This window comes from Coturnix japonica, chromosome 1, assembly GCF_001577835.2.
Source record: "Coturnix japonica isolate 7356 chromosome 1, Coturnix japonica 2.1, whole genome shotgun sequence".
In the NCBI taxonomy this organism is placed as follows: Eukaryota; Metazoa; Chordata; class Aves; order Galliformes; family Phasianidae; genus Coturnix; species Coturnix japonica.
Window position 1 is genome coordinate 122,273,892 of NC_029516.1, and position 27,640 is coordinate 122,301,531.

General features: G+C 39.7%; 1 protein-coding gene across 1 annotated transcript in view; it reads left to right on the forward strand.

Annotated features, from left to right (window-relative positions):
• The first annotated feature begins 11,420 nt into the window (after positions 1–11,420).
• LOC107306547 (pinopsin-like) overlaps positions 11,421–27,640 on the forward strand; it is an 86,182-nt gene continuing 69,962 nt past the window's right edge. The window contains exons 1-2 of the mRNA XM_015849804.2: positions 11,421–11,643; positions 16,621–17,320. Coding sequence (XP_015705290.1) covers positions 16,984–17,320 — 337 coding nt within the window. The 5' untranslated portion in view covers positions 11,421–11,643; positions 16,621–16,983. The remainder of the gene's footprint in view (positions 11,644–16,620; positions 17,321–27,640) is intronic.

The following is a 27,640-nucleotide window of genomic DNA, read 5'->3' on the forward strand; positions in this document are numbered from 1 at the left end:
ATAAATGTCAGTGGGTGCCTTTTTTTCTGCATGAGGAGATCAGTGACACCCTTTTGCTTCATCTGCACTTCCATGTCAGATGCCATTGTGTCACACTGCCCCTCTGCTGCCATCTGTCGCATACAACAAAATGTAATGGAATACTGGTGGGAAGGTTCACCCTCTACTGCCATACCACCACCGTTTGCCTCTGATGTTATGGAGCAACATCAAAACGTAGGAGGCATCGCTTTCAGAGCTGCTGTGAGATTGAATATTAAGATTGAAACAAACTCTGAATGTAAAGACCAATTTTCCTAAACAGATGTTTGCTTCTTCTTTATGAACATAAAAGAATCCCATGAATTTGATACCCCGTTTGGAAACCTTCTGAATTCAATGGATGTGGAGTAAGCATCTCTGAGTTCTGAATTTGGGTACTGCAGCCAAAATCCTGACAAGCCTTTCTGTGGGTGAAAATACTGTTTTTTAAAGGATGCTTAGTTGCTGTCAGTCAGCTGAATGGGAGTGGTAGTGCTGACTCCAACAGAATCTTGGAACTGCAAGGCGCTTCTAGAAAAGAATATTAGTTGTCGCAAGTGATATGAGCTCAGTGTGCTCTGCTGGGCAGCATGACTTAATTAACAGCTATAGTCATGTACAATCATCAAGAGTACATATGCCTAATTTATAGAAAATTCCTCTTAAGAGAAAAATATGACTGAAGCATATAATTAGGTTTAGTGTCCATTTTAGCGGTACTGCTAATGAAAATACTGCAAGAAAAGCTATATGTGGAGATACTGTAAAGAAAATGCAATGTCCTGCTATTCAGATGGGATTCAGAAATCTGTGGTAAATTTTTACCAGCTTTTACTTCCCAGCCACTAAACTGGAGCAGTACTCTAATTTATTATAGAGAATTGCAGTTGCTTTTCTGTCAGACTTCTTTACAAGACCAGCAGAAAGCAACTGTTATTCTTTGCAATAACTGGAAGTCTTGGAAGTCTTGTCCATGATGGATAATCAGGGCTGCTAATAAAGACAGCAGAACTTTTGGGTAGAATTTTAACACTTTTATTTTGATAGCACAGTAGAATCAGGTGTGAAGTAATGGAAAAAATAAGCACAAGTGGTGAAGTTCTCCAACATGTAACACCCTATAAATTGATTTTCACACAGATGAAAGATGGCTTACCTTCTGTTCTGGTGGTGAAAACACTCTAGATAGAATAAACTGCTGCTGATGAATGAACAATGTGATGTGAGCGCTGACGATTTTAGATCAAATCTACTCTTAACACCACGAGCCTTAAAAACTATCAGTCACTTTTCACCAGTAGTTCTGCATCCTTATAGAAATGCTCACAACAAAACCGCTGATTAAAATATACACTATGCAGCCCTGGGCATGAGTAAACTGTATCAACAAGATGAAAGATAATCAGTCTTAAATCAACACCTGAGTGACACAGTAAGTAGGAAAGGAGAAGTTCATTCATTCATTTTTCTGCCTAGCTGACTTGGTCTAAGACTTTGAGTGGCACCTAAAACTACCAAGAGTTTGGGAAAAATGACATTCAATTTATATATATATATATATATATATATATATATATATATAATTATTATTATTATTATTATTATTATTATTATTATTATTATTATTATTATTATTATTATTATTATTATTATTATTTGTTATTTGAGTCCCAAAGTGATACAACCAAGTAGAAATACACAGGCATGAAAAATGTGACATAGAATAATGTTTCAGAGCAGTTTTACTTCCATTTTTACCTTCTCAGACATCCCCTTCTGCTGATCTTGGGCTCACGGAGGAAGGCTCCAGAAACTATGGCTGCAGAAACATGGAGGCAAAATCCATCCAGCTGATGTGTGTTCTCCTTCAGCTCTGGTACAGCCCATGTTCAAGACAGGATGGAATCAGTTTACAAATAGTAGAAAAAAAAAATGTGTTGAAGAAAATCATTCTGCAGCCTCCAGAAAGAATAATGTGTCTTCAGATAACTTTGAGGATGTAAGCTGATCGCTTGCCTTGCTTTCTTTCTACCCATTTGTGGCTAGAGACCTAACAAACCCACTTTACAGCTTCATTTCCAATTCCCCCTGGTGACCATGGCTGGCAACATGGACAGGCTGGATATGCTCATTGGCCACAAACTGATCTCTAGGCAATGTTTCCTGTACTGAGAATCATTTTCAAATGGCTAATCCAACTCTGTCTGCCAAAACCTTGTTTTCTGAGACTGTAATTTCTGTGTAACTAACAAACACAGCCACAACCACTTTACTTTGATGGTTAATAAATAAATTCAAAGCAATGGATAGCTTAGAAAACAGCCTTACATCTGTTTATTTGAGTTTGATTAACTAGCCCCTTAACAGCTCATAACAGTTTTTGTTTTCCCCAGCACTCAGCAGCCCTCAGCTTCAGCTCATGTGGACAAAACTGCTCACACAGTGACGTTATTCTTCACTGCCATTGAGTTGCCATTGGTGTGCTGTCAGGCCCATGAGGAATGAAGAGCAGAGGATTACCTCATCTTGGCCGTATCAGTGGTGAAGGATGACAACTTCCCAATCCGCCTTATTTCAAATGCCTATGGGGCAGTGGGTTGCTCACATCACTGATTCCATCTGCCTTAATGATACCTTTTTTATTAGGGACAGAATCTCCAACACAGCTGGTCCCTCAAACTCACACTCAATCAGCCCACCATCTTTAAATTGCCATGGAGTAATTTCACTCTCCACTTGCAATTTGTTGTTGTTGTTGTTTTCTCTCAGCTCATGAAAACCAGCAACCAAAAAGATGTATGCTACAGTCTCAGTATCAGTGAGCAGTGGCAGCAGTGGTGATGGATAACATATGGCTCCTGAGCTTCTTCAGGTTTTCACCTGGGAGTTATTAATACTATCAAGCATACACAATCACATGTGCTGGGAGTGGGCTCTGCTGCATTGATCCAATGACAATGAGTTCAGGCATCTACTGGGAGTCAGAGACAAAGTATTCAGTGCACATCATCCAGACTGCATTTTCAAATTAAAATTGCAGCCCTTCTCATTAGGCTAATAGGCCTCAAAATGTCAGCAGGTACCCAGGAGGCCTTTTGAGCCTGAAGACAGAATCTAGATTCAAGGAGAATTTTCTGTCCCTTCATCTGACTTAGATGAGTGACTAAGGAAAGTTTTAAGACAAAATGTCAGCGATGTTACCGTTACTGCATAGGGCAGTACAACTACACACTAAGAGCCTTAAATACAGGTACACTTAATCAAACGTGTGTATGTCAGCCACCAATTATCATTTTTCTTTAAGAGAGGTTGCAAAGTATCACCCAATAATTAACTGTACAGCATTTTTGAAAACCCATTCTTGTTCATTAGCTTTGGGGGAAAAAAAAAAAGAAAAAAGAATGCTTATTATTTTTTGAAAATTAAATTAAAAATAAATGGATGTTTTTAATGGTGCCAGTTAAGTTGCCTTTTCTTAAAGCTACCTGCAGTGTTTTGAGTGTCAAAAGCCATGTGTTAAGAAACTAAATCGCTCTGTATGTTCCACTTTCCACACTCAGTTGGGATTGAGATAATTCTGACCTGCATCTCACAGGAATGGAAATCTGCCTCAAGCAATAAGTATTAAACAAAAAATCTTTCTAGCTTTAAATGCAGATAAAGCTCTTACACAGCAGTCAGTATTTCCTAATTTCAAATATCAAAAATTAACAAAACTGATTTTCAGGTCTAATTAGAGACGGGATTTGGTGGGAAACAGAAACGCATGTACAAAATAAATCTTATCATGCCGAAAGAAACCCCATTGTGTTCCCAGCCTACCAAAATAATGGTTAAACAGTTTTAGTTTATTAGGATTATAGGAAAAAAAAATGTTCTGAGAATTGTAATTATTCTTATTTACGGTATAACCAGATTTTGGAACTGCTTGAATTTGGTGGGGATTATAAAGAAACACTGACACCTCAAACAGAAGTTGTATTATTTTGCATCAACAGTTCACATCCATGCTGAGTAAAAAGCTGCCATCTTTTGGTTGTACTCAACAGAAACAGGTACAGAAGACCTCCAATGTGTTACCTTCACAAACACAAGCAATAGTTGCTACCTCTGCAGCAGCTGTTCTTATGTTATTGGCTATAACACTGTTATCCTTGTCCCCAGTTATGGACAGTCACTCATAGCTACTGTACACACTCTACACAAAAAGGGATCCTGCCCCCAAACAAACAAACAAACAAATTTAAAAATCCCACAAACAACAACAAAACAAAGACATATAAAAAGAGACAGGCAGGCGTGGAAGGTCTTTAATGGTTTTCTTTACAGGTACTGTAAGACCACCACTGGTATGGGCCTTCCCTTGGAAACAAATTTCCCTGACCAGAGATTTTTTTTCACTTCCTGAAGACATAGGGAATAGCAAGCTGAGGAGTGAGGCTCTGAAGTGAGCTCTCCGCTCAGGAGATTCCTGGGGGCTGCTGTTATGAGTGAAGGCACCCATGTGCACCTGTGTGTGTAGTGAGCCATTTGTGGTCTAGCACCTCTCCTGCCTCAGGAAATCACCTTCTGCTACTTCAATTTAAATAATATGATAGTGCCTTTCAAAGGAAAATCTACCTAACAACAGAAACCCCAAGGATATAACCACAATGCACAGGTGTTTTTTTTCTCTCCTTCCTTCTTAGAATTCAACATTTTTGCTTTATATATTAAGAATGGCCCTGAGCCCTTTCCATTTTCTACTATACAAGAATGACACCTGCTGCTAGCAGAGATCTGCAGTATGCTGGAGCAAAAATACCTGTGTTTGAAACACAGCAATCCATAAATCCAGCTGGAAACCAAGCATTAGCATTTAAATATTAGCCATTCTTTTACAGGCTGATGAATAGAAAAAAATTAATTGCCTGTTCTCTTGTTAAAAAGTAATTGCCAGTGGTATGCCCAACGGTAATTAATGCCTGCCCAGTACATAAATATTTCTCAGCTCTTCTTTCACACTGTCCAGGGACTCTGTCAAAAAAGCTAATGCTCACACTCATTACTTATCAGGTTGAGGATTATTCCCACATACAAAAAACTATATTTGAGACTACTGTATTAATTAACTTGGGTTGTATGTACTGGGCATTTGAAAATTGATGCTGATTTGCTTCCTGTGAGCTTCCAGAGATGCACCACAATGAACTGGTATTTTGGAGATGAACTCGAAAACAGCCATCTCAGAAATGTACTCATACCAAATACATGCATTGTTGACACAGGTATTATTCTACAGTTCTGTATTTGTCTGGTCTGGCCTTTTGCCAAACTAGTAATCTTAATCATAAAGGCTAAAGCTTAAATTTTCCACTGCTGAATGTCTACTACTGTCAAACACTGCCCCATCAGCCCATGGGAGCAGCTACATCCAAGGAAATACCTATTTCAGGGAGAGAGAGGTACCAGTATGTGCTTCCATGTCGCTCACAGAAACCATTTGATCACATTTGCACAACTCTAAATTATCAACAAAGAGGAGAATACTTCTAGACCAGAGCCTATCTCGCTGGTTCTTAAAAAGCAGATTTTTCTGTTCAGTTGTGCTGAAGTTGCATCATTGAAAAGAATCACAGAAGAGGTTTGTGTAGTAGGAATACCTTCCCTTTGTACAGTCTTCATCTCTGACCGTTATACTATACTCCACTGGCTTAAAACACACATGTATAATAAAACTAAATACATCAGTGAATCTTGTTCTAGAGAATTGGAGTCTGCTTGCTCCCTTCATTGTGTCTTCACTTTGTGTTTACTGCCTGGGTATTCACATGGCCAATTCAGAATCAGCCACCTAGATTTACTGTGGATTTGCTGGCTGTTGCTAAAGTCAGGACATATGTTCATATGGCTGAGGTACCCGTTCTTGTTTTCCTAAGGTGGCAATGCAAACTGCAGAACCTGATGAGTATTCTGCAAATCAATTTTTGCAGGATTTCAACCCTCATTCAATTACATTTTTGGCCAGGATTATCGTAAAGTCTTCAAAGCATTCTCTTAGGGATTTTTAATCACCAATGCCAAGAAAAAGCAGCTGTCATCTTGCTAAAAAATCTACTTAATTTTTTACAAACCTTGGCTCTTGTATGACACGGCTGCACTTGTTGGCAGCATGTGCACATCTGCTGCAAAACCTTGTTCTACAATTAGGTCTAACATAGGAAATAGAAAGCAAATGTATTTTGCAAATGATTCTTGGTTAAAACACACTTCTGAAATTAGAAACATTGTTAAATCCTTGTAATACTGGAAACATGGTTATTACAAATTTTTGTGTTCAAGTCATGGCTTGGGTATGCCTGGGTGACTGATACAAACTGCACAGGCAAGCATTGATGGGCAATTCACATGAAAGGCCCATTTAATGAATGGATGCATTGTTCATGTAGAATGACAGTGAAAGTTATTGTTAGATTTTGTAGGTATTTAATAAAATTGTGGGAGACTGTATTTGGAGCCTAAGGAATGAGAGCTCTTCAAATTTCAGATAGAACAAAATGCATGCTAAGCACTGACTTTAATTTAATTAAATTCAGATCGCTATCAGTTCTCCTGCTCAGCATGTCCTCACAGACCATCTACTAAAGGATCACAGTAAGTTAGAAGTATCAGAAAATGTTGCTTTCCCCCAGCTGTGAAAAATAAGGAACTGGCATTTTTGTGGGATATCATCTGATATTGAAAGTTTACTCTGAAAATCCAAAGTCGCATTTTAGTCCCATCATGACAGACTTGGAAGACTTGACGTTTTAGCTGAAGAAGAGTTGTATAGTCTGGGAGAGTACCGGGAGAAAAACAGCAGAGTGAAAACAGCAGAGAGACATGAGGGAAGCATCATCTATCTCACAGCTATATATTTTTGACAAAAATAGAATCTGTCTCCAACTGGGATACAGCATTTTCTAATAGAGAAGTATTTTGCCAAGGGATTTGTGAACAGGGGAGAAAGGAGGTCTCCCTTTTTTAATTATAATGCTCTGGAGTCTTAATTAGGTGCACTGGGAGAGATCAGAATAACAACAGTCATAGAGCTTGAAGTCTTTAAAATTCTCTTGAGATGTTCAGTTTGTGTTGCATGAGAAATTGTGTTGCTATGCTTTGACAGACTATGCTTTGCTTTAAATTGAAAGGAAATAATCTTCTGTCTTCCAGGAAACAGAATAAGTTGATGGAAAAAGTTACCCTTCAAGGCCAATTGCTAAGAAGGAGCCCAGAATGGGACAGAAGTTTAGAAATATGGATTCTACTCCCAATTTAAATGCAGACAAATTGAGACAAGAAGTTAACCAGGTAGTAGTTTTCAGTTCTTAGTCATTATTTGAGCATTAAAGAGATTCCCCGGATGACACAAAATGTACCCTTTTTATGCATGCATATATCAGATGGGTAAATCCAGTGTCAAAAATGTTACATATAATTCAGTTTTAAAGCCTATAGAAAATTCAACTTGATTTAACTTCTAAGTCTTCCAGATTTGCTTACATTATTTGACTTCTTTTAAATTGCCTTTTTAGAAAAAAGTGCATTGTGAAATGAGTAGCTTTAAGCTTCTTTTGTAGTTTTCATGGGTCAATATTAACTGGGTTCATATACGAATTAACTTTAAATAAGTGCTAGTGTTTGTAAATGAATGTTTTGATGTTCGCAGATCCAAATGAACCAGAAAATAGAGATTCAAGTAAGAAAAAAAGTTTGATAAGAACTCTTGAAAAGTTTGATAAGTCTCTCGAAAGAGAGAAAATAGCTCTTCACCTACCTCAGCTCAAGAAAAGATCTCATTGGATATCGGGAATCTCATCAGTTTTTTTCCCTTTCCATTGCCCAGGAGAAAGAAAAGTTTCTCCAGGATACATTAGACTAGAAAATGGTGCAAGGAACAGTGAAGATCTCTGATTCTGTGTCTTAGCCTCCTGCATCCCTAAGACGTTGGTAAAGCCCTGGAGGTGAAAAAGAGACTTAAATCAGATAAATGCCAGTGGCAAGTGAGAACTGTTGGATGGTAGGATGGGTGACTGAAGAAGCAGCTGTAGCAGACAGAGGCTGTTAGGACTGTCGTTTAAGGACAGAGTTGATTGCTGGGTACACAACGAACAGCTGTGTTTGTAGGAGCTAAATTTGGAACAGTGAGCATCACAAATATTTTATCTCTCTCTGTTGCTTGCAGGCACACACCTACCTCCAGAAGGGCAATGCAAGCTGAGGGCTCATCTAATCAAGCCTTCATTAAAAAGTCCTTTTTGCCTGAGGAAGCTCGATATGGCTTTCAAGCCTTCAAAAAACTCTTCAAAATAACAATGGAAAATCCTGGTTTTGTCCCATCTAATTGGAAGTGAGGGATCCAACGGATTGTGGAAGGAGAAAGAAATGCCTGTAAACCATTTTCATAGGGAATCTGCTGACAGTACAACAGGATGGAGAACATCCCTAAGAGACTTATGCTGGGGAGAGGCTCTGCCAGCCAAATGCAAATATATAAAGGCACCTGTCCTTTACAGTCATTTGACCTTTTTTTCTATGTCTTTGCAGGATTCACTGGTTATCCTTTGGCTTCCCAAGGAAACAAGAGAGTGATGACATGAGTGGTTTGGAGGATGAAGTTGAAGCAAGTATTTATGAAAATGTCACACTGCAGACTGAGTAGTTTGTATTCACTATAACCTTCAGAAAGAAAACTACTGGAAAGAGAAAAAGTCTCTCCTGTATCTAAGTCTGCATCTCAGATGTGCAGTGAGGTGCCTCTGAAGTTAGAGAATTTTCATCACTGGAACTAAGTAGAAAAAGAAAGGGGTACATTACCACAGTTAGTGTATGAACGCCAGTCAGTATGGAGTCAGGGACCAGCTGAGATCTTCAGTTTGGTACCAGACCCTGGGAAATGCTTCTCTGTCTTACATGTATCTTCACATATCTGTAGCTGAACACAACATCATCTGATTGTGATTGAGAAATTCATCATATAGTCATCTCTGAGCCTCGGGTAATCAGAGATGCCAGAAGAGCACCTTTTGGAGACTCACACTTCTCTAGACTGGCAGAAAGGTGTAGAACAGGATACTCAGTGATGTCTCAAAACACACAAAATACCTGTGTTCAGAAAAATGAACAGAAAGGTTGCTTTTAGCTAAAGAAAACTGAGTTCAACTCATAAATTCTGCACTGGTTTAAAATACATAAATCAATCTTTCTTCACACTTACCAGAATGTTTATTTCTTCTGGTGGTGGTTTTATCACAGTCTCACAATCTCGTGCAGGTTGGAAGGGACCTTAGAGATCATCGAGTCCAACCCCTGGGATTCGAGCCTCTGTGTAGCAGAGCGGCACTTCTACCACTTGTGCCACAGGGGGGATTCGAACCCGGGCCTCCGGTGCTGCAAGCGGCATTCCTACCACTGCGCCAAAGGGGCACATCATAAGTCTTCTCTCATTCCAAAACTGAAATGACTGCATTTTTGTTTCTAACCTCAGAGTCTCATCATCATCATCATATGCTTTGAGCAGAATACAGAGATGATGAGCAATTTCAGTTTTGGACTCACATCAGCTATTCTCTCTCCAAACTCACAAACTGTGAAATCTGTACCATCCAGAACATCTAAATGTGGAATTGAAGCCATGCATTTGTCTTTTGCTGCCATGTTTTATAAGTAAAAACAACTAGCTGGGGGTTTCAACCCATGGACTACAAGATCTTTGGTTTCACTGCCACTAATCACTGGTAAATACCTTTACAGTAAGGTTTTTAAGAATTACAAATGATTGCAGCTGTGGATGGACAGTTTTCCTTTCTTTTCTTTGTGTTTTCTCCTTGTTTCATCACTGTCGTGAAAAATAAAATGAACCTAATAATATCAAAACAGCTTCCTGTTGAAGCTGTGCTTCTATGGTAGAGCCATTTGCCACCACTGTTCATTGTCACTGTCTCAGACTGTACAACGTATATAAGCTTATCAATGCTGCCACTCCATCATTATGAGTTGACCCAATGAAATTGTGATGACTGGAGCAAATCTGAAATCTTTGTAGTGAAAACAGGGAAAGAGTCAGGAAACACTTTGTCTTTAGAGAACAACAGAAGAGATGTTACCTCTAGGGCTCAACTGATTCTGAAGAAGGATAAAGTCAAGAACAAAATGCAAAACATAATGATCTAGACTAAGTCTTTCTCAGAGAGAACTGTAGAAGTTACAGTGATTATAGCTGAAGACAATAAAAACAGTCCCAATGCGAACATAAGAAAATAATGTAAATATCTCTTACATTCTTGCTAATTGAAGGGTGGCTGCTGAAAGTAGGATGCTACTATTCTATAGATGAACTGCTCTCAACAGATCTTGTAATCAGAGAATATCTCAAGCTGGAAGGGACCCATATGGATCTTCAAGTCCAACTCCTGCCTCCAGAAGGCATCACACAAACATGGTTCCTCATCCCTGGCTTGGTTCTTACACACTGGTGCACAGCCAGGCTCTAACTTGCTGTGCAACTCCAGCTGCTACAGAGAGGGCACTTGGGGTGGTGAAAGACAGTACAGATGTACTTATTTGACTGTCACACTGGGGGAACATCACTGGTGTTCCCAGTATTGCTTCTACTTGACTCATTTACTGTCCTTTCTTCTGAATGATATTACAGACGTAGCAAAACTCACATGCTTGCTTGGAAGCAGGAGGCAGCCAGGAAATCCATGGGATGTTGTGGCATTCCCTATAAGGAGTTCAAATCAAAAATCCTAATTTAGTTCCTTAAGCAACACCAGAACCAACCCCAAAGAGATGCCATCCAGAACATGCCAATTAGTAATATCAGCAAATTTCCTGGGATCAGAATCACTAAAGCAAAGGGAGATTCACAAAAATGAATCAAGTATGTAACTGCCCGATGATTTCTTTGTACTGACAAGTTTTTTTGTCTGATACAACTTACTTTTTAAAACTTCCAAGTTGGTAGTAATAAATGGCAGTAGATACATTCCTGATTTATTTCATTAAACAATTCTTGGTTTATTTCACAAAGTAGCTTAATTTATACTTATTATTAATATATTATATATATATTTATAATTTTTGAGCAAAATATTGTTATTAACACAAAAAGTGACACCCAAGGGTTCTCCACTCAGCTTCCACAGCATCATATTTGCTTGGCTCTTTAATGACAGGCACACCAGTTTGTCCATCTTTAAGCCCGGGGAGGAGAAAAAGCTGGCAAGTGTAACTAAAGAAAAGGTTACATCGGCTGAAGTGGAATATTATGGCCAGCACAATTACTTTCCAGGCTTTACCTGTGGTCTGTGAATTTGAGGCTCTTAAGAAGCCCAGCAAGAACCAGAGCTACGAGATGCCCTGCTATCCCGTTGCGTGTCTTTGTCCCCAGCCTAGGAAAGGACGAGGAGGAGGAGGACGAGGAGGAGACAGCAGGCGGGGCTTACCCACCGCTTCCACCCAGTGGAAAGCGAGTGCCGTGCCGCCAGCAGCCCCGCCAGCCGCCGCTTCCCAAGCGCGGAGCATCACCCTGTGCTCGCCTGCTGCGCTGGACACAGGTGGGAGCTGATGTGATGTGGTTGCTCTGCGTGCCGGATACAGGTGGGTTGTCTGCTTTTCTGTGTCGTTCCCACAAAGAAGTGTCAAAAGTTTGTGCTCTGCTGTTAGAACTGGAATTTCTGTGGGAAAGTGTGCATGGAGGGGTTGCTTTAGTTTTTAAAACATCAGCTAAAAGTAGTTTCTACTCTTTTTGTACACTGTTCTCCCAGTCAGAATATTCACTCAACACTGTAACTCGAAGGTGGTGAATCTCATAGTGTGTATTCTGTATTGTATTGGTTTTCTTCTCATGTTTGTCCTTTTTCATAACTGCTAATTGCTATGAGCATATCCGTGAGCATGCAGGAGGTCTTCACATAGATGACAGGTTCTGGGAGCTGAGAGATAACTAAACTCCCAGAGCATGGAGCCTCCTCTGTTTCTTTATCACTTAACAAGTCCTGCTTTGTGATTTATAGCATGGAGAGCACAGTTCAGAATAGATCATAGAATCGTTTGAGTTGGAGACCTTTAAAGATCTTCTCATCCAACTGCCCTGCAATGAACAGGGACACCTACAGCTATTGTAGGGTGCTCAAAGCTTGGTCCAGCCTGACCTGGTCAGAAATGGAAGTGTTGTGAGGTCCCATACATTACCCTTCTTTGAAATCTGACAAAACAAAACTGAAGTAATTTGGTTGTTGATGCTTCTCATTAAAAACAATGCAGTTCCACATTGAAAGTCAAGGTGTGGTATATACAGACTTAAACTTAGTCCTGTTCCTCTACCCCTGCATCCAATTAAATTAAGCACCGCATACCCATAACTAAGACATTGGGTCCAGCAGTGTATGCCCACTTCATAACATTTCAGCTGGGATTGTCTTTGAGACAACTGTGAATATGTTTTAGATTATAACTCTTGAGTAGAAAGCTGAGCTCATAAATGAAGGAAAAACCTCTCTTATAATTGATTTTAATATTAACAGCATGCTGATTAAGTCTGTGTGCATATCTATACATAAGTGATTTCTTTTAGCTATACCACAAGAGAATAGCATAAATATAGTGTGAGAGTAATGTAACTTGTTAAAAGAATTACTGTGAAGTTTGATTTTACTAATCTTACACAATTGTATGTGCTGTGAAATATCGAAAGCGAATTAAGCAACATTTTTGACATGCTGCACAACTTTGCAAGGGATGATGGTCAAGAATGTGCCAATAGAAATAAAGAAGGAGTTCATTTAAAAAACAGTCTGAAACCCTGAAGCTTGTCTGTCCTACGCACTGTTCAGCTAATGCTTATTTTTGCTCAAAGAGGAGGTGGAAAAGCAGCTTCACTGGTGTAGGTTATCGCTCACACTAATGTGTGTTGGCAGGGGCAAACATAAGCCGGACACTCTCACTACCAGTGCATGTATTTTCAGAATATAACATCTGAGATGACATCTTCCGAAACACTTTTTCTTTCTTTCTGACAGCTTCAGGGAGCAGTGCAAGCAGTGATGGGTGTCTGTTTTGCTGTATCTTTAGATTACTAATGTCAGAATTGGTTATCAAACAGACTTTTTAATAACTGGTGATATTAAACAAACTTTGGTCCTCTGTCACCTGGCTGTACATTTTGTGTCACTTTGGGTATGTTTTCAGTCCCGCATGAACTATTTCCAGGAGATAATCTGGTTGCTCATTTATTTGTTTCAAATACAACTGTAGCCTTTATGTATTTATTTAAGTAGAATCAGGAGGGTTAGATAGGGTTCGGCACTGGACATCCCTCAGGTTGCTAGAAACAGGGTCGGTTTGGGGTGTTCTGCTGGAGCTTGGAGACTGGCAGCGCAGCAGGTCACTTGTAAGATGGTGTGGTAAAGAGCAACCCCCATAAGGCAAGCAGTGTGTCTGGAGGACAAAGAAAACAAGTGAAACTTCAAGCATGCAAGTCTACCTTCAGGTGTTTTTCAGTAATGTGTGTTAGCACCAACTAGATGCTAATTAAGAAGAATTAGACCAGTTCATTCAAGGGATGTGTCTGGGAGTTTGGTGTCTATTGAAATCTGAATTTGGCTTGTTCTTTATTTAAAGGTGTAAAAACCTTACCACTTCTTATTACTACTAAGTTCTTTTACTGCAAAGAGACTTGCACACCACCCAGATCTTGAGGTGTTTCTTTCTGCAGGCTCCTGTCTCTTCAGTTCTCCTCAGTCTTTTCAGACCATTCCTTTTAGTAACCTTTCAATTTCAAATGGCCACGTGGTTTGACCATGTCTCAGCTCACACGGTGTGTCTTACCTTTATAAAAATATATGCTACACTGATATACAAGTCACTGCTCCTTTTCTCTGAGCACCAAGATGCCAATGCTTGGCACACCATGACATAACCCACTGCACTGAAGCCAGATGCATTGTGGGCTGCCCCTTGCAAGCTCCTGTTCTGTGGTTAGAGGAGAAAGAGTCATGGAATATCTTGGGTAGGAAGGGACCTCAAAATCATCTAGTTTGAGCACCGTGATGTATCTGTAGGTATCCCTGTTCATTGCAGGGGAGTTGGACTACATGTCCTCTTGCAACTCAAATGAGACTATGATTTGATGATTCTAATTCCCGCCCATGGCAGAGCTGCCCCCCAGCAGCTCAGGCCACCCACAGCCCCATCCAAACTGGCCTTCAGTTCCTCCAGGGATGGGGCACCACTGCTTCTCACCACCCTATGAGCAAAGAATTTCTTCCAAATATTCAATCTTAATCTACCCACTATTGGTTTAAAGCTGTCAGCCCTTGTTCTGTCACTACACTCACTGATAATCACAACACTCCATGATAAAGGAGAAAAAACTGGGCTTTGCCTTCACGCTTGGTGTAGGACTGAATTGCAGTCAGTTGAATGCTACCCAGAGAATAAATGTCCTTTTTACAAACTCTGTAAATATGAATATTTAATATGCCTCTAAGAATGTGCATAGAATCACAGAATCACCAAGGCTGGAGAAGACCTCCAAGACCATCCATTCCAACCATCCACCTGCCACAAATATTACCCCACTAAACCATGTCCCTCAGTGCAACATATGAGCATATTTAGTAACTGTGTATGAAAGACCTATATATTATTATTTATATTTTGATGTTAATAGAGATATGTGTATATAAAGTTACTCATATTTTTAAGGGCATTGTAGCCTATGTCTAACTGTGGTGCTTTAATGATAACATTATCCTGCAATAATTCAAACCCTTGATTTTTGATTATTCTGTTGAACGTAATTCCCACATATAAATATTTATGATGGCACACTGTAATCTTTGCTACAGATTATCTAGACATAACCAGTTCAGTTTTTTGGGGGAAAAAATGCATCTGTGCAAATTAATCTGTGTAAATCAGACTTAAGTCTCTCCAAATTTTGAAGCCAGATTCAGCATTATGGCTTTGAGAGGAGCAGATATGACTGACCTTACTTGAATTCCTCAATAAACAGCCACATGCAAACGGATTAGACAAAACTGTCTCAGAAATAAAGGGGAAAAAATAGTTTAGTAATAGCAAGGGCATAAGGAGGATTATTAAAAAGGAAATCTACAAATGCTAGTAGAGAGAATTTCAAGTGTTTTTCCTCTTAGATATGCCACTTGAGACCCTTACCAATCTAAATTACCATGTGTTTCCTAAATGGGGAGGGGGGGGATCTAGGGGGGAAGAAGGTAGAAAGCATCAGCTTTTTGAGTTCAGAGTGGCCAATGTGAAGGTTTGCAAAATGTACATAACGCTTTTATCATTTTCACATCACAAGACAGATTTAAGGCAGATCGTCTATATTATCTTCCGAATCACTGCAGCAGCGTCTTTACCACAGTGACTTCGTGAAGTTAGGGAAATAGTAATAACAAATACTTGCCACAGACATTCACCATGTCAAAAAGCTGTGATTGAAGAAGCAAAACAAACCTCTGTATCTTCAGTAAACACTAATGAGCTCTCACCTTTCCAGCTGGTTAACACATCATATATTTACTTATTTTCACAAGACAGTTTGCAAAAAGCAATAGTTAGGAGTAATGTAGAAGATGCCACATTTTGAAATGTATCTAATTGTGTCTCCTAAAAGAAAAGTTTTTGTGCTTTCAGCTTATGCATTTTGTTCCAAGCAGTGGGAAATCCTACATGCACCCCAATCTCCATTTTTATAGCAGTATTGGTGCAGAGTTCGCCTGCAACCATGCGGGAAACTTGCTAACCAGTTACGCATCCACATTAAGCATGCTGCTGTTGCTGCACAGAATACACATTCGTTGTATTCACTGTGTGTGGCTATACAAATTCACATTTGTGGTGGGAGAGAGATGTGAAGCTCAGGGTGTTTGTCTGCTTTATAAATAATGAAGAAGAACACCTGTCCACTGGTAGATGTGGGAGAAGTGAAACTGATATATTAGCTTTGCCAACCTTTATAAGCACCTGAAAGCCACAGAGACTGCACTTGAAATTATTCTTTCTGGGCAGAGAAATACTTTCCCTTCTGAAAAAAATGTGGTTGTAATTAAATTCTAGCCAAGACTAAAACTTCACTCGGTGCATTAACTTGGCATAGAAGATGATACAGATTTCTCCCCTGGGAAGCTATGGTGAAAGATATGTATCACAAGCATTTTTTTCCTCTGAGAAACATTACTAGAAAGGTCTGAACAGCCTTTTCCATGAGAAACTTAGAACTGGGGAAGAAGTGTTTAAAATAGACAAGCCACAAATTGATATTTCTATTGAAAATCAGAGTGAAAACTGAAAAGTCTGAGAAATTTTCGTTGAAGTTAAAGAGGGAGATGCTGTAACTGAATCATATATCAGCTCTGTTCTTAATATGGAAAGGGTTGTTTTGTTTTTACCATTTTTATTAGATATGGATGTTGGCAGCCCTGCCTGTGGCAGGGGGTTGGAGCTTTATGATCCTTGAGGTCCCTTCCAACCCAAGCCATTCTATGATTCTGTGATTCTATGATTCTGTGATTCTATGATTTGTTTTCTCTCTCTTTTTTTCTTCAGAAACAACAGTGGCTGCTGTTGGTAGGAGGGTCTCCCATTTGCTCTGAAAGAGGCCATGTCAAAGCACCCTTTTAAGACACCTTCCAGTTTAAGTGACAAAAAAGATCATCTAAGATGATCCAATTTTTTAAAAATAAAGATGAATTTGAGATCACTGCTTGGTTTTCATGCACTGGAACCCCATCCAGATCTGACCACTGAAAGGAAATGCAGGAAATTATTCCTCAGATGAGTGAAGATAGATTGGAAGAATCCTGAAATGATTTGACCTGTAATGGAGGGATGCTTCTGTGAAACTGCCAGAGGACTTCAGCATAGGACACCTGGTGTCTCTGCTCTCATCAACCTGTGGCAAAGTCCGAAATGAACCACACTTGGACGTATAACCTGAGCTTTGGCACACCTACAGATTCTGTTGAGCCAAGAGCTGGACTCTCACGAAATGGGCACACAGTAGCAGCTGTTTTTCTTGGATTAATCTTGTTTTTTGGTTTCCTCAATAACTTGATTGTCCTCATCCTCTTCTGCAAGTTCAAAACCCTCCGTAACCCTGTCAACATGCTCCTCCTGAACATCAGTATCAGTGACATGTTAGTGTGCGTCTCAGGCACTACCCTGAGTTTTGCATCCAACATCCATGGCAAATGGATTGGAGGGGAGCATGGCTGTAGGTGGTATGGCTTTGTCAATTCCTGCTTTGGTAAGAATTCAATGATAATTCTCTCATACTATTCTTTTCAATTGAAGTGAATGAAGCAAGTCAGTGAGTTAGCTGCTGTGTGGTTAAAAAGAGCTATGCTTTGGTTTCCTTGTTACAGTAAAACAGAAGTGAAATTCATGGTGTAAAGCATTTTAACTGAAGGCTTTATAAAATAGCAGAGAGCTGACAAATATTCCTTAACACATCTGATTCTTCAAATAACTTATTTAAGAGCTAAAAGTGGCATCTATAAAGAGGAATTCCTTCTGGAATAAGGAATCAGAACAGAGTGTGTGAACAGAATGTGTGCCAACAGCAAACAGTCCCTTCAGCACTGCTTCTTTCACAAACAAAGCCTCATGAAAGTCCTCCATGTGTCATCTGTAATTATCTATTGATCTATAACATGAATTCCCTTTTGTCCCAGATAATGACAGTTTTTATCATTAGATGCTTTCCATTCTCCCCCAAAGCAAAATCTTTATTTGAAAATTACATCATGCAAATTCAATAACAAATTAAGTCATGGATCTCGATGTCAGGAATGCTCAAACTGTGCATCAAAGCTGTAGATAAATAGTATCTTTGCATCCTTTTTCTGTCCAGATAAAACATTTCCCACAACAAGCTTTTGCTGTGTTAGATTTACATTCTTCAGTTAAAGTCATTATATTATTTAAATTACAAAAAAGATAAAACAGAAGAAAGAACAGATGACAACCATTGTCTGAGATGGCTGATCACTGTAATTATTGCACCACCAAACGGTAACACTTGGTGCATTTATCCCTATATCAAAATAAATCTGCTAAGACATGAATTGTCCTGTGGCTGTCTGTCTAGACATGACTCTCACCCAGACCGCAGGACCCAGTTTGTCTTGCTCTACTCCCTTGTTTTGATAGCACCCAGGCCACTGGGACAGGGCTCAGTACACCCAAGGGTCTTCTCCCACTGATGCTGGGGCAACTCGTACTGGTGCTTTGGCCTAAGCGGCACTTCATCAGCCCTTGATGTAGAGTCAGAATGTGGGTCCAAACCCTGTTTTCTACCTGAATTGTAAACTTCTGCTGTTTCCAACAGTGTGCTCTCATCTGGTGCCCTTCCCTTCCACAAACTTGTGCTTCACTAATAACATAGAATCATAAAATCACCAAGGTTGGAAAAGACCTAAAAGATCATCTAGTCCAACCGTTCACCTATTACCAATAGCTCCCACTAAACCATGTCCCTCAACACAACATCCAGTCTTTCTTTGAACAGCCCCCGGGTCAATGATTCCACCACATCCCCGGGGAGTCCATTCCAGTGCCTGACCACCCTTTCTGAGAAGTAATACTTCCTAATGCCCAGCCTGAATCTCCCCTGCTGTAACTTGAAACCATTCCCTCTGGTTCTATCACTAATGACATGAGAGAAGAGGCCGACCCCCAGCTCACTACAACCTCCCTTCTGGAAGTTATAGAGAATAATAAGGACTCCCCTGAGCCTCCTCTTCTCCAGGCTGAAGTTATCTCAACCTGGCAGTTTCCCATGGGAAGCTCCTGCTTTGCCCAAAGTTGTATTACATAAAAGCACAGTCTGCAGGCATCCAAAAATAAACCTCATTATCAGAAACATCTTGGCTTTGTTTTGAAGGGTGGTGGTTTGTTTTAATCTGTGTAGATCTAAAGTAATATGTTTCTTTTCCATTTCTGTGAGCACTGAAGAAGGCTCTGGTCCCTTAGCTGCCTGGAGCTTTAGCAAACAGCTTCCTCAAAGTAACTTTGTAGAATATATTCGCATGGGAGGCACGGGGGTTTTTGGATACATTCCCAAAACTTTGGTGCTCTGTCTTTGTAACTGCAGGAAGAACACAGAGCTAGTTTTCTCAGAGAGGGAAAGTTTAGGTCTGGGTTCTCTCCATCCTCTAATTTACCCTCATGTTTTATTATTAAGGAAAGGGATGGGAAGGCAACATTTGAATTGAGAAGAAAGGTATGTGCGTAGGGGATTAGAAAAAAAAACATGTTGAAGGTGTCTTTTTGAGCTTGTTGTCTTTGGCCAAGATACCAGTGTGTTCCCATTCCAGTTATTGCAAATGTAAAATAGCAAAAGGGTCAGCTTCCCTTGGGGGGATTTGCTTGTGGATCAATTCTTGAGATTACTGTATACATCAGCTGAATGGCAGGTTTCCCTGCTGCAGTGACACCCATGCTCATGGGAGAGGGCCTGGTGCAGTTTTATAATGGGTGAGATTGACAAAGAAGCAGCAAATAAACAAAAGCACAAAACCCAGAGTGCTAAGGGTAACTTCAGCTCCACTTACTGGTTCTGCATTTGTTAGCAGAGTGGCTGGGCTGGCTGGGACTGCCTGACTGATGGCAATTACTGAACTGTGCACATGGAAACTTTTCCTAACAGTGTTGAAGATGTTATTCTGCAATTCCTTTTGCAAAGCCTTGCAACACTCACAACTAATAGAGCATAAAGGGCATGCTGATGAAGTTCCTGCAGAAATGTAATTCAAAAAATGTTCTCTGGAAATAACATGGGTAGAAGCAAATAATACTAGCAGGTGGCTTAACATTCTCACATCTCTATGGACAGCTTATATCTGTAGATAAATACCACTGTTCACACATCTTCTTGAAATTAGGAACTCTAATATGTGCTAAAGAAGAGCTAATGCAGGTGTGCAGCAGGCTGATAGTATTTCAAAGCATAGCAAAGTGATTCAGGTACTTGAGGGGTGGAAACGTTAAGTATATTCTGTATCGTAAGTTGATGGTTAAGACGTCACAGTGTAACCACAGAAGACAAATATTTGTCAGCAAGATGAGTATCTGACAACAATGTAGTCCAGTTTAGATCACAGCCTTTGTCTTGATTGCTATGGATATATTCTCAGTGACAAAGTGGATTCAATTTATAAACATAATTGCCATAACTATGAATAATACAAAATAATGGCTACAGTATAAAAGGCTGCAGAATAACATGTGTGAGCACATTATATGTGATTGAGAAGAAGACCATTTATTTGTATTGTTAACACTTATTTGCAGTCCTTTAGCTATACTTCTAAGAAGTTGCATGCTTTCTATTAACTGAAAATTACCATACTCTTTGTTGTGCCTTCTGCATTGTTTTGGCCTGTCAGAGCTCAGAGGAGTAGTCCTAATGCTATGGTCCATATGGTCCATAAAGAGAGTCTGAAGTTCGACATCTCGGAGAAGAGAAGGCACTGGGGAGACCTCATTTTGGCCTTCCAGTATTTGAAGGGAGCATGTGAACGGGAGGGGGAATGGCTGTTCGCAAGGGTGGATAGTGATGTAAAGGAGGATTGTTTGCAAGGGAAGACAAGTCAAGAATGGCTTTAAACTCAGACAGGGGAGGTTTAGGTTAGATATTAGGAGGAAGTTTTTTACACAGAGAGTGGTGACGCACTGGAACAAGTTGCCCAAGGAGGCTGTGGATGCCCCATCTCTGGAGGCGTTCAAGGCCAGGCTGGATGTGGCTCTGGGCAGCGTGGTTTAGTAGCAGGAGGTTGAAACCAGGCCATTTTCAACACAGGCCATTCTATGATTCTATGGTCAAGCTTTGTAGGAATAAACCCTTTAAAATTATTATCTAGTCTTTCTCCTCCTCCTCCTCCCCCCCCCCCCCCCCCCCCTTCCTTTTTTTTTTTTTTTGTTTTTCTTAAGGGATAAAAGTCTGTCCTACTAAGACAAACTTCTTTACAGAATCAGAATTCGACATGATATTGTAGTAAGTCTATCAGCTTCAGTAGAATTGCACTTCCCTGTACCAAAGAGTGGGCAACTAAACCTCACGACTTGGTAATTATTTGAAGATGTATTAAACACACAAAAATCAACTTCAAACTGTAAAAAAAAATATAATATAATTAAGTTAATGTAGTTCACCTTTTAAATCTCATCTTAGAAGGACTGAATTTTAAGTGATTGTTTTGTTCTTTCACACTTTGTTTTGTGGTGCTATGAAATCCACCTTCTTCCTGTCTAAAATGAAATTGAGAGTGAAGGCTTTACCTGACAGGTCTGTAGCCTGGGGAGAATTTGAGCCTGTGAAGTAGGAGGATGAGGTTTGTTTGAAATGCTAATATGTGGCCATAGATCACTCATTTTTTTGAAGTGCCTTATCTGTTTTTAAATCACATAAATGTTTCCCTGGGGGGTGATCTGCAAAGCAGATCTCATCCTCTTCTTTGCAAAATACACAGTGCAGTCGACATTGCTGACTGTGGAATTGAGCTGCTGTGGAATTAGTCTTTACTGGGTAACACTTTGCTTGCTCTGGGCACTTAAAAATCATGAATCAAGAACCAGTACCAGAGAGTTGCCATGGGCACAATGCTGTTTTGTTTATTTGCTTGCTGATTTCAACACCTCTGCTTTAAAATCATTCTCTGAAGGCTGATAGTTTAGAAATGAATGGGCAGTGCAGATGCTGATCAATAAGCATGTAATGTGGATTTTAAGGAGAACAGTAAATATCATGAGCCTTGCTGCAGCAGCACAAGAGCTGTTGGGATTTCATTTGGGGGAGCATAAGGGATGGAAAAGGAGGAGGGAAAACTGAAGGAACTGAAATTGTGCCAGGGTAAGTTTAGGCTGGATATCAGGAAAAAATTGTTTACAGAAAGGGTTGTTAAGCACTGGAATAGGCTCCCCAGGGAGGTGGTTGAGTCACCATCCCTGGATGTGCTGAAGAGCCGTTTGGATGTGGCATTCAGGGACATGATTGAGCAGAGGGTCTTTTCCAACCTGAGCAATTGTACGATTCTATGACAAGTTGTGTTAAAAATGAAGCTTTCTTCAGTCTAGAAAATTCAGCGTTGGATTCTATGGCTGGAAAATTTTGAGGTGCATCACTAACAATGACATTTTTGTGATTCTTGAACTCTTAGCTCATGTTTTTAGATGTCTGCTGTTTTCTTTCTACATTATTCTTCACAGTAATTAAAACAACAGGTGGTTTGTTTGTGAAAGCTGCTTGATGTGAAGCATTGTCTTCCACATAGTGCCATGTCTTTGTCCTGTATGCAAGATAGGGCTGTGCTCTTTAACCTGTTCTAATTGAAGCAAAGTTTACAAATATATCTTCATGACTATTGATAAACCGATGTCCTATCTAATTGAGAACTTCAGCCTTTTTAGAAAGCCTGTATCTGTGGAGGCAGATAAACTTTTCAGACACATTAAAGCATTTTGATATTGTAAATTGCCAGAGAATATACTAAGTGAGAAACAGAGCTGCTCATGGGCTTGTTTTAAAGTTCAGCCTCGCTGTGACATTAAATGAACTATTTTCTTTTTAGTATTTTGATGCGATTTCATATGATGTGTCTTAGTCTACTACACTGAACAGAGGCACTTAAAATTAAAGTACAAACATCTATTGTAGTGTAAGCTGTCTGCTTATGAGTTGCAGTTGTAATTCCAGGTGAAATGAGCGGCTCTTCTGTGAGAAGAGATATGGTGGTGATTATTTGTTTTGTTTTGTTTGCTTTTGCTTTTTTCTAAATCCCCAAGGAGAAAAGCTTTATATTCCTTGACTTGACTCCACAAGAGCTATGCCTAGAGTTGCCTGAGCCCCAATAGACTGATACTCATCTCCCAGTGTGAAACCACTCTTAGCAGCTCCCTACTTGGCACCTGAACATGAATAGCTGCTTTTCCAAGTGAGCTAATGGGGTTTAAAGTAGTATTTCTATTTAAAAAAAAAAAAAAAAAAAAAAGCTAATAGCAAGCACCACTGATCAGTAAAGTTTAAGAAAGCTTAGTTCTCCTTCAGAACTCAACAAATATTCCCTATTTGAAGTGAGTAGATTCTATTGTGCCTGCAGTCAACAGCACCTAATGCAAACTTTCTTACATGGCTGTTTGATAACACGGATATTTTATTTTCATAGGAGGGAGCAAGGAAAAGGTTCTCTGACTAATTGGAAAACATCCAAGGTTGTGCTCACTGTGCTAGAAAAGGAGAAGCACTGTCATTACTTGGAGGATTTTACTGATCTTAGTAATAGTGTTACACCTGGTGGTTGTTTTTCTTATGTTTTTTTCCAGTATAACTTCAAGCACCTCATATCTGATAGACAGTACAGTAAATGGAATCTCAAAATTACTTATTCAGGCCATATTATTAAATACACCTCTGAAACACATATTTACATGGAAACATGAAATGCCTTGTAGGGACAGATGGAAATAATCTCACTAAAACCAGACATTTTCCAGTCCCTCAGGCTTCTTTCATAATCAATAGAAAAACAAATCTGCCAACATACAAATCATCCAATGTACTTGCAAAGTCCTCTTTAGGATGATACAAGCTGTGTCATAGAAGTGACTCTGTCTCCACTAGTTTTGAAAGGAGCTGAGGATGGTGAGGTGGATATGTGCTCTGTACCTGTCTGCAGCCATGAGATGGCTCTCACAACCTGGGTGCTTATTGTTCCTTTTGGCTTCTATGTCATTTTCTTACTTTTTCTTATAGTTCCCTCTTCACTTCAGCATCGTGTCCTTTTCCTGGATGTTGTGTTTACCTCTTAGTTTATTTCTAGTTCCTCCAGGCATCAAACACCATCCTGACTGAAATCAGTTGGAATAACTTCCTAAAAGTGAATATTTGGAAAATATTTATGAGGTTTCCCTGAAGTGGTGCCCATCTCCTTTCAGAACTTGACCACACATTCATCGTGTAGGGAAAATGCTGTCTGCTCTGCCTAAGGATTGATAACTGGGAGAACAGGATCATTGTGTTTTCACGTGCTGTTGAAACAAATAGGGTGTCAGTTCAAGCAAAAATGTTAGAAAGCCAGTTATAGAAGGAATCATATAGTAGAGAGAAAGTATTATCAAACATGGTTGCTTCTACCTCCTTTGTACTGAGCAGCTTCAGCTCAGCTCCAACTCAACCCCACTGGGACTGTTTCCCCTTCTCCTCCAGGCTCCTAGCCTTCAGCACAGAGGAAATGGAAGCATGTGGCTCTAAGAGGAGCTAGAGCATACTCTGAACAGGTCATTGATCTCTGCTTGCCCTTCAACATGCATCAGCAGGCACATGTAGATTGAGTCATCATGAGTCTCAGCTGCCACTGCCAATATTTTCAGCTGCTGTGTTTTGTTCTATGATAATCTAGAGTCTATTCCCCTAATGCCTGACCAAAAGATAGACTACAATTTTTTGCCTGTGTTTAAAGCTACCATATCAAGCAGTCATGCCTGTGATTCAGTGCTCTACCTTGTAGCCCTGTATTGCAGAATGTTAAGGATTTCATACAAAGAAGAATGCAAAATAAAATCACTTTACATACAGATATGGAAGGAGCTTAAGGAAAAACCACATCAAATTTCCTTGCAAAATTATTCTGGTGATGAATGAGTCTAAAAGGTCAGGGCTGCAAGCTGTGTTTGAGATGATGGAAGAGCATTTCTGTCAGAGTTGGGTATAATCATGTGCATTTGCAGACTTTATTCCTTATTTCTAGGTCACAGCATTAACACAGGTAATGCTGAGTCTGATACTACTTTTCTATCACCATAGGAGGAAGTAGAGAACAACTGTGTCCATACTCAGGACACATCTATGTGAAGAAATACGCTATTAAAATGTACCTGGTTTCCCACCCCCTCAGTGGGTAAAATGAATTTAACTACAGTCCAGTAAGTAAGCAGTATTCACTCAAAGTACATTGGAGAGCTCTGGACTTTGTAAAAGGCTATTCAATCATATTCTACTTAATTAAGTTGTTACCTTGTTGCCCTTGTTGCCTTGCAAAGGCTTGTGAAGGGCTTGGAGAATATGCCCTAGGAGGAGAGGCTGAAGGAACTGGGGCTGTTTAATCTGAGAAAAGGAGGCTGAGGGGAGACCTTATTGCTCTCTTCCAGTATCTGAAAGGTGCTTACAGTAGAACAGGGTTGATCTCTTCTCATTGGTAACAGAATGAGAGGAAATGGCCTCAGGTTGTGCCAGGGCAAGTTTAGGTTGGATATCAGGAAAAGCTTCTTTACAGAAAGGGTTGTTAAGCACTGTAATAGGCTCCCCAGGGATGTGTTTAAGAACCGTCACACATCCCCTGGATGTGTTTAAGAACCATTTGGATGTGGTGCTCAAATATATGATTTAGTGGAGGATTGTTAGAGTTAGGGTAGTATGGGTAGGTTATGGTTGGATTCGATGATCTTTAAGGTCTTTTCCAACCCGAGTCGTTCTATGATTCTATGATTCTCTGTCCTTAATAATCTCTGGAAATTCTTAAGACCCATGTGCTACCCCATCTGAACAGAATTCTATAATTGAAAAAACCCAGCAACTTGAACTTCCCTGGCAGTCCCTACAGTCTACCAGAGGGTGGATATTAACTCTGACTATTTAAAACCAAGTTATATAGCTAGTGGCATTTTCTTAACTGATGACATTTATTTTCAATGTCCATTTCTTTCAGGAAGCATTTAAGCAGAATGTTACATCTTCCAGTCTAATAAGCAAATGAAAACCTACTGGCTTTTCAGTGATAAAGGAGATACACGACTGTTGGCATTGTTCCGAATAATACCACAGTAATAGCTAATAACTACCAATTTCATTTTTTTCTGCTTTTTCTTATCAGTGGCCAATACTTTTTATTTGAAGTAACCACCAAGGTTTTTATTATGTTCGTGTGTCTGCCACTTTTCTAATAAAGAACAGTTATTAAGATGAGGAAATCACTTACAGTATTTCACAGAATGTTATGGAAAAAGTGCTGATATGAAAAAACAAGTTTCTTTCAAAGCTGGAGCTGCTCTGTTTAGATTTGTGTTTTTCCAGGGATCAACACTAGCTTAGAAGCATTTCTGAAACCAGGGATTCAGTAAATGTCTAATAAGTTAATAAGCTACAGCCGCTATTGATTCACAGGCTTCTTATTTTTTTTCTGATGATTATGCACCTAAAATGAATCACTACTTAAATTATCCAATAACCCAAATACCCCCTATTTCTGGAAGGTCTGAGGATTTGTGGCTTTTATTTTTTAACCTGGTTTTGTTGTTTCTCCAGAATACTGAGTGAAAATGACCTCTGACTGCTATTATTATTATTATTATTATTTCCATAACTGAGACAGACAAAGTGAACATTTAAGGTCTGTAAACAGCAAACACACAGGAGTACCACTCCAGGTAGCTGCTCCCGTCCACTGACATCCCATCATTATTTTCAGCATAGCATAGCATAACAGTAGAATTATAACTAGAATAGAACAGAATGAACATAGGATAGAAGTAGTTCTGTTGCAAGGGACCTTGAGTCTAACTACCTTACCATGTCACAGCTAACCAAAAATTACAGCATATTATTGAGGCCAACCATCTCTCTAGGAAGTCTGTTCCAGAATTTTGTGCAACCCTGTGGTAAACAGACATTTCAAAGAGCCGAGGCTGACTGTCCCTTGGTGCAGCTTTGTGCTTTGTTCCCATTCTGCCATTGATTCCCAGGAGCAGAGCTCAGCACTTCCATCTGCTTTCCCTCCTCAAGGCACTGCAGAGCAGTGAGGTCAACTTCTGGCCTCCTTTTCTCCAGACTAACAACTACCCCTGTGCCGTGACCCCTGAGTGATCTGGGACTTGGACACTTTCCTCTCTCCTCATGCCATGCTAGTCTCAACATGGATCAGGTCAGGCAGATGAGGCAGAGCTGACCCAGTTATCAGCCTCAAGATCAATTTCTGTGGGCAGCTTCATCCAAAGACTCTTCCTAAATGTGGAAAAGTTATATTATTTCTCCCATTTGTGGTTTTTAAAACCATTTCACAGTACATTGGAGATACCATCCTATGACTGAATATAAGCTTTCACTGTTAGAAACAAAAGCGTAGCAGCCACAATGAAAAGACTACTGGCTTACTGGTGTAAGCTGTTAATCTTTACGTATATTCTGTAGTGTTTTGTTAGAGACAGATGTTCACCATATGCTAATTTTCTACTTTTTTTTTCTTTTTTTTTTTTTCCATTTTATGTTTTGTTCTATCATTTTCTGTTGTTTTATTGTTTCTATTGGTCCGACTAATGCAGTCCAGAGCAGAAATAATAGATAACTGTCCAAGGGAAAAAGGGATCAATCATGCAGGCTTCAAATGCATCAATAGATGGAAACCCTCTTTCAGATGAATTATTTTCATAGAGGTTTTTCAGGACCAAATGGCTCACTGAAACGCAAACAAACTGTGATCATCTTGAAACATCGACTGCAACATAAGGCTTTTTTCCTATGTTAGAACTCCTAACAATTTCTTAGTTAATCATATAAATTAATTCCTATCAGTTTCAT